The sequence below is a fragment of the Haliotis rubra genome, unplaced genomic scaffold, assembly GCF_003918875.1.
Source record: "Haliotis rubra isolate DU_JTF1 unplaced genomic scaffold, ASM391887v1 Scf123, whole genome shotgun sequence".
Lineage (NCBI taxonomy): Eukaryota > Metazoa > Mollusca > Gastropoda > Lepetellida > Haliotidae > Haliotis > Haliotis rubra.
Window position 1 is genome coordinate 1,917,141 of NW_025765148.1, and position 7,570 is coordinate 1,924,710.

General features: G+C 39.8%; 1 protein-coding gene across 1 annotated transcript in view; it reads right to left on the reverse strand.

Moving 5' to 3' along the window:
* Positions 1–7,362, reverse strand: part of LOC124266079 (probable RNA-binding protein 19) — a 29,503-nt gene extending 22,141 nt beyond the window's left edge. Inside the window, exons 1-10 of the mRNA XM_046700898.1 lie at positions 7,055–7,362; positions 6,604–6,786; positions 5,160–5,300; positions 4,546–4,605; positions 3,828–4,050; positions 3,222–3,271; positions 2,442–2,636; positions 1,983–2,042; positions 1,077–1,155; positions 567–638 (exon numbers count right to left, since the gene is read on the reverse strand). Coding sequence (XP_046556854.1) covers positions 567–638; positions 1,077–1,155; positions 1,983–2,042; positions 2,442–2,636; positions 3,222–3,271; positions 3,828–4,050; positions 4,546–4,605; positions 5,160–5,300; positions 6,604–6,786; positions 7,055–7,090 — 1,099 coding nt within the window. The 5' untranslated portion in view covers positions 7,091–7,362. The remainder of the gene's footprint in view (positions 1–566; positions 639–1,076; positions 1,156–1,982; positions 2,043–2,441; positions 2,637–3,221; positions 3,272–3,827; positions 4,051–4,545; positions 4,606–5,159; positions 5,301–6,603; positions 6,787–7,054) is intronic.
* Positions 7,363–7,570: the final 208 nt, after the last annotated feature.

Consider the following 7,570-nt stretch of genomic DNA (forward strand, 5'->3'; position numbering starts at 1 on the left):
TGACCCCCTTAGAAGGTATGAGGGTACCTCACTACCGATTGCCTACCTACAGTGAGTGAGTGAGTTTAGTTTTATGCTGCACTCAGCAATATTCCAGCTATAAGGCGGCAGTCTGTAAATAATCGAGTCTGGACCAGACAAACCAGTGATCAGCATCATGATCATCAATCTACACAACTGGAACACGATGACATGTTTCAAGTCAGCAAGACTGACCACCTGATCCCGTTAGTTGCCTCTTATGACAATCATGGGATACTGAAGATCAATTGTAACCCTACCTACAGACCTAGCTTTAAAGTACAAACAAACTTCTAGGAAGTGACCCCTAAACAAACTATAACAAGATCTGGAAGTGACCTATCCAAGTGCCCCATACAAGGTTTGAGCACGTCCATATCACCTTATTACATTAACTACTCGACCACATCAGCATAAACCACAGGCTTAGAGTATTTGTGTTCACTTGCTGATTGGCACAATATTGTACAGGGAGACTAAATATATCTGAAAGCATCATTTACATGATAATTATTCAGTTATTGAATAGATAACATAGAGCTTACTGATCAAGGATTTGTTTTTCCTCAAAGCTTGATCCAAATCTTTGGCACAGGTGAACTCAACAAAGGCAACACCTGTCAACAGAAACCAGCTTAGTGAGGTCGCACAGATCATGAAATATATATATTATATCATGCTTATGCTTGCTGGCTTATAACCAGGCTTGTCTGTAGAGAATTAAACAGTGAGAGAGTGAGTGAGTCTGTGAGTGAGTAAGAGACTGAGTGAGTCTGTGAGTGAGACTATGAGTCAGTGATCTGAATCAGAGTGAGTCTGTGAGTCTGTGAGTGATTCTGTGTCTGTGTGAGTGAGTTTGTATGTGAGTGAGACTGTGAGTGAGAAGCTTAACTTATAGATTTTTCACTCAGTTTTTTTTATGTTAAACATTACAACCAACAATATTCCATATATATGAGTGCAGAGCAAACAAACAGTGATCAATATTATGAACAAGACTTTGGGGGTGCAATGACAAGCAAATCAATTAAGTCACAGAGTAAATTAGTATCTACCGATGAGGTTCTTGCGAGCATTTCTGGGCAACTTGATCGACACAGTGCTTAGAGGTTGGAAGAACTCTTTGATCAATTTCTGAAAAACAAAAACATGAGAATTTACTTGAGACCTGGCCCAAAGATACAGATCTGCAGAGGTTGATAAAAGGGTTTTGAAGTGAACACATGACAGAAAGCCAGACACAGGTGGTATAACAGGTCTGGTGTATGCCTGTTTGTAGTAGCAGTGTCACCCGAGCCGTATTTATCCTACCGCCATGTTAAATGTACAAAATATTATTCTATCTTATTTTGAAGATCGCTACCGACTATATGGCATGTAAACAACATGGCGCCTGTTTCTCAACCGGATTTTCAAAATCAGGGAAACATATTCTGACAAGCTTAAAACTACTATAAAAATGGTTAATTATGTTTAAGTTGAGTGTGCAAATGATTCAATGTATAAAATAGTTTAAACAAAGCAGTGAAAGTCTGTAAAATAAATGTGTACATAGTGAACTCAAAAAACACACCTAATCGAAAGGTTTTCGAACTCTGGGCACTGCATGTGTCATATTTACTACTAATATTATTTCCAGTTGTCACCCTCCTGGGAGGAGTGACACGGAAACTTGTTAAAGCTTCATTGACCAATGAAATTAAAGTATTTTACATGAAATTAAGATAAGAGGGTAATGCTACTTCCACCACAGGAAGGAACACAAGAAAAACCAAGAATGAGAAAAAAATGGGGTTCACTTTCCGTGACTCGATCATGTGACTGACGCAACAAGACGTTGTGGTCATGCATGTGATGTAATCATGGTCATATCTCCCATAATGTCACATGACAACCCTGGATCTGAAGATGTGATACGTGAGATATAAACCAACAGTTCACCATGACAAGTGGTACACTACCTCATTGTATTTCCCATACAGCCCTCGGATCTTTGCAACATATCTCGGCTTATCTTCAACCTGAAAATATCAACGGCACTGTTATTGGCATGAAGGAATTATTGGCATTAAAGAGAAGAACAAGGTGTGCATAAAGTCAACAGACACAATAACATGGATCTTGGTACAGTTCATGCATCACAATTTCACACTAATCATGGAATGTCTTTTCATATCCATGAGTGAGTGAGTGAGTTTAGTTTTGAGCTTCATCTGATTGTATTCCAGCTGGACCAGGAATGTGAGATCCACCACATCCATAATGGACACAACTTGTGTATACAGATGTATCTGTGGAGACACATATTGTAGATTCAAGTCACAATTTTCTCACAACCATAACTATAATCTGTTGACTTCTGCACTAGAGTTGCTAATGTACTGAAACAAAACACCCACAGAAACAGAACAGAAATGTACCTGTCTAGGAGTGGTTGTCTTCCCTGAATCGTCTTCCGCTGCATCTGAGCTATCTGGCTTGGAACCCTTTTTCTTCTTCTTCACTTTGCCTTCAACAAGTTTCTGTTTCTTTGATTTAGTATCTTCTTTGTACTCTTCGTCTGAGTCATCAGATTCACTTAGAAGTACGGATGACGTCATCATCGTCTTCAAATACTGGAAACAAGGGACATATGACAATAGTGCCTGGGTACTGTAGCTCACTTTATAGTGAGTGAGTGAGTTTAGTTTTACGCCGCACTCAGCAATATTCCAGCTATATGGCAGCGTTCTAACCTTATAGAGCCAACAAGACAGACAAAAGTACCTCTCACCACGGATACTCAAATATGTTCTGATTCAAATGCTGGGAACTTAAGATCAAGTAGAAACAAACCTAGCCAAAGTTTTGCCCCCCTTTGTGTGGGCCATTTGATATGAGAAGACATTTTGCAAGAGAAACCTCTTAGTTGCATGGGTTACTGAAGATCAATATTCTAACCCGGATCTTCATGGGTCTATTCTGGAATGAACTTTCACATGTACAGGTACATTAGTATCTGAGCAATACAAAATGGCGAGTCTCAAGCACTTCCCTGGAGCCAATAGACCACTAAGTCAATGAAGAGGTTGTTTTCCAGCGTTCCCATATTGTAGTGTATACAAAAATACAGCCATTTTTATGTTACTGATTTTTGTATCATGTCTATCTGCGCAGTGTTTTGAAGGAATCTATTCTTCCTACACACTAGCACCACGTACCTCCAGATCGGACAGCGCCGTCTTTGCAGCGGGTTTCGACTGCTTCACATCTACAAGAAGAAAATGGTCAATGGATCTCAGAAGTGAAAAAGTATTTCTGGGACAAGTTTTATCTGGGAGTACAGTTTCTCAGTGAAGTACAGATTCTAGTACTTTTGTTAGATTGAGTCCCATCCAGATTCGAACCCACACTGTCAGGCACCTAACTGCCACCCACTCAGCCACCGCCACTTTAAAAGTACTAGATTCTGTACTATACTGAGAAAGTGTAACCCCAAGCATAACACGACAAACTACAACCTTGGCCAAGTGGGATCAGAGTCCTGTGACACTGACCGAGGTCATGTTTTGTGCAACATGGACCAGGGCCCCCGTTCCTCAAAGCTATCATAGTACTACAACTGTCGTAAGTCTATGTTAAAATATGGGAGTTACGATCATCTTAGAGCTACGATTGTTTTGCAGAACGGGGCCCAGATCCGTAACAAATCCTACAATGTACTGAAAATAATGCCCCAAAAGAACATGTTCTGACAAGCAGAATACAGAGTTTGACATGGTTATTCAGCAAATTAACTCACCCAAAATACATGTCTCAACACAAACCTTTTTCATTGTCTCTGTCATCACTTGTGTCATCATCACTGTCTTCACTTTTGTCTTCTTCACCGCTGCTACTTTCGTCATCAAAGGTGACATCATTGCGTTTCTTCATCTGTTTGTCAGGGGAGGCAACTGCTGCTTGACTCGTGTCATTGCTCCATGTGCTTTTCCTCGATGAGTTTTCATGAACTTCCAGGAACTCTTTGAACTCTGGATCATCCCCGAGCTGGAAGATGACGTCATACCAGCAGTCAGCTTGGCCATGATCGGGATGGATTGTGTTGAGTAGGTCAAGTGAGAGGAACTGGACTTAAGTCTCTTATTGCTCTTTAATGAACATTCTATGCCATGGTTGTCAAAAATAACAGAAGCAGAAATACATGATATGTTTGTTTTGGTTTTTTAACACCACACTCAGCAATATTCCAGTTATATGGCTGCTTCTGTAAATTAGTGTATCCGGACCAGACAATCCAGTGATGGACATCAGGAACATTGATCTAGAGATAAAATGACAACCAGGTCAGTGAGCCTGAATACCCAATCCCGTTGGATACCCTTGACGACAAGCATGGGTTTTTGATGACCCTTTGATCAGGTAAGAATACATGAAGGAAAAGGTAACAGGGTGATTCCAACATTGTTTCCTAGATTATAATTACTGTTTTGCTGTACAACCCATTAAGAATGTGGTTAATGGCAAGCTTATTTTATAACTCACTTCACCAAGAAATTCTTTCATTTTCTCGTCTTTGGCCTTCTTCTTCCTCTCCACACCAGCCTGTAAATCAAGGTTCTGATGACATCACTAAGGTTTATCACTGCAGCCTTACATGTAGGAGTAGCAACTAACTCTTGTGCTTGTATTAGTGAGTGAGTATGGTTCTATGCCGCTTTTAGCAATATTCCAGCAATATCACGGTGGGGGACACCAGAAATGGGCTTGACATATTGTACCCATGTGGGGAATCGAACCCAGGTCTTCGGCGTCAATGAGCAAACGATTTAACCACTAGGCTATCCAACCATCCATGTTGTTTCATTTGACATCAGCTGGTAAACAGTAACACATTCCCAGCGGAACAATAACAAATTCCCACTATGAAAAAAGCGTATTTAGCCAAGAAAATAATTTATTCCCGTGGTGACAATAGAGTATTTCATTGTGACATTGCTGCATTCTACCTGTGATATCAATGCATTCTACCTGTGATATCAATGCATTCTACCTGTGATATCAATGCATTCTACCTGTGATATCAATGTATTCTAGCTGCGACAATACTGCACTCCAGATAGGACAATGGTGTATTACTTCAAAGACTTATTTCATACCAGTTTCTTGTCTGTCCCTGCAGCTTGTTTCTCTCCTGCCGTTCCGGCCTTGGCCTTCTTCTGATTGGAGGAGCTCTCTGAAGAATATTTACTCCAAGCTCGTGGTTTGGTCTTGTCACCAAAATCTTTTGCAAGTTCCACCTTGAAATTAAACAAAACTCTTAATACACTGGAATCTCAAACAGAATCACACGTTGTTTATAGTTAAATCAAACCGACAAGGACTTATTTATGACTATGACTAAGCAAAAGTTGTCATGATTCTATTGAAAAATCATAATGTTTTTATTGGCCAACAATGTAAACTTACACAAAAACATTTTTTTAATTGTTTTTTGCCTCATATACACTTCATGAATTGCCAAAAGTAAAACACAATAAAGGTTCCATGATCCATATCTGCCATTGATTTTTACGAACCATCAAACAGATTTGGAAGGGTTTCACATCGTTTTATTATCTTTCACATCGTTTTATTATCTTTCACATCGTTTTATTATCTTTTCAATGTTGAGTTTCTCATAAAACTCTGCAGTAATTAAGGTACTGGACATCCTGTTGTTGATCTTGTTGACCCAACACTGTACCTGGTTTGCCATACAGTGTTGGGCCAACATACATTTGGATATTTTCATTAGGCTGAGCAGATTAGCAAAGCGAACCCAATAATTGAATCAAGGGGAGGTAATCTGAGATCACGAGAACCATGGGAATGGATCCAGGTGTTTGTGTAGATGTAATTCACAATTCAGTATAGCTACAATAACCCTGAATTCATGATGTCTATTGAAACTTTACATCAGCCTCCATTGTAATACCTTAATCAGGCCCCCCTAAACAACGGAAGCAAGAATGTGTATATGGAATGAAATCCCTCCAGTTCAGAGCATATAATAGCAGGAATTGAAGGAAATCGATCTATTTTGGTCCCCAACGCGTTCAGAATGGAAAAAGACGATCTGGTTTTCATGCACGAACATCAAATTTGGCAGAAATAGTCGCTTATTCAGTTGCAAATTCGACATCTCGTTTGGAAATCGAACGGTACGGTACGGTTACAACTCCGTTTATTTCGGTCCCCAATCTGTAATTTTCGACACGAGCGCGTCATTTCCGGAACAAGAACGGCGGGAAAATGGCGACCGAAGAAGAACTATTGACTGTGGTAAGTAACACTTTTATCTGTTAGAGCTTACCATTATGTTATGGGTGAAAATAATACCTCGAATTGAGCATAAACAAACATCATTATCCAACTGACATCATGTCTCAGTCATGATGAATACGTGTAGATTTTCTTGTAAGTGTGGCAGAAATTTGTGGGGGCCTGTTAATGTTCCTATGCATACTGGCTAGGTCAATTTGTTTCGATTGCTGTAATTGTGGTACAACCAGATTTTTTATTCATAAGCTGACTTGATCCATTTTAAAAAAACAACATTACCTGCATCTTTGTGCTATTAAAGTAGGTGTTGTTGAAATGCTTGATGGCCTGAAGTGCTGACTTCTCTGATTTGAAACCAATAAAGGCAAAATTCCTGAAGACGCCATTTTTTGTGTATTTCATGGACAGATCTGTCACCTCCCCCTTCTGACTGAACAGCTCTCTCAGTTTCTCGTCCTTGGTCTGAAGCAAAACAGGACAAGTTAATTTGATAACACATGCATTGAAGTCTGTCTTTCACCATCAGCACAACATGGGTTGGTTTATTGTAATCGCCTCACTCAGCAATATTCCAGGTTGTCCCAGGTCCTAGAGCTGATCGCTGACATCCTTCTCTACAGTATATATAGTAAACTATGTCTGCTGGATGTGTTTTCTGACATCTGCCCATTTCGTAATTTACAAAATCACCCCAACTAAGAAGTAAAACATGCAACAAATCAATACCTACCCCTTTTGGTAGATTCTTGACAATAATCCGAGACATGTTTAAAACATCTGGTATCGCCTAAATTCAAGACAAATACGACTTCTTCGCTTGTCAACAAAACCACATGGCTAATATACCGGAAGTGTACAACCGGAAGTGGGGGTGTCTACTTAAAATACGGAGGACATTCAACATAAATCCTCATAGGATAAAATTGTAAGTAAATTGCGCCTTGGGTTTCAAAAGTATTACGGGGTAACATGTCCGCCCTTTTATTAATGTTTGTTGTGTATGTGTAGTGTCCAGTGTATCCCCGGTTCGGCCTGGTCGGAGACCATGCATGTACCGCTATATGGTCTCTGGCCTGGTGATGGACTGAATCACAGGTGCTCGTTTTGTTTTCTTCTTGTTGGTCAGTTTACTGAGTTAGTTTGAATAGATCTGCTTACACATAAGTTTGTCCTCTATCAAACCATCAGTACGACTGATGCATATGTCGACTAGCATTGATTTATATATTGAAACATGTCGCGTGAA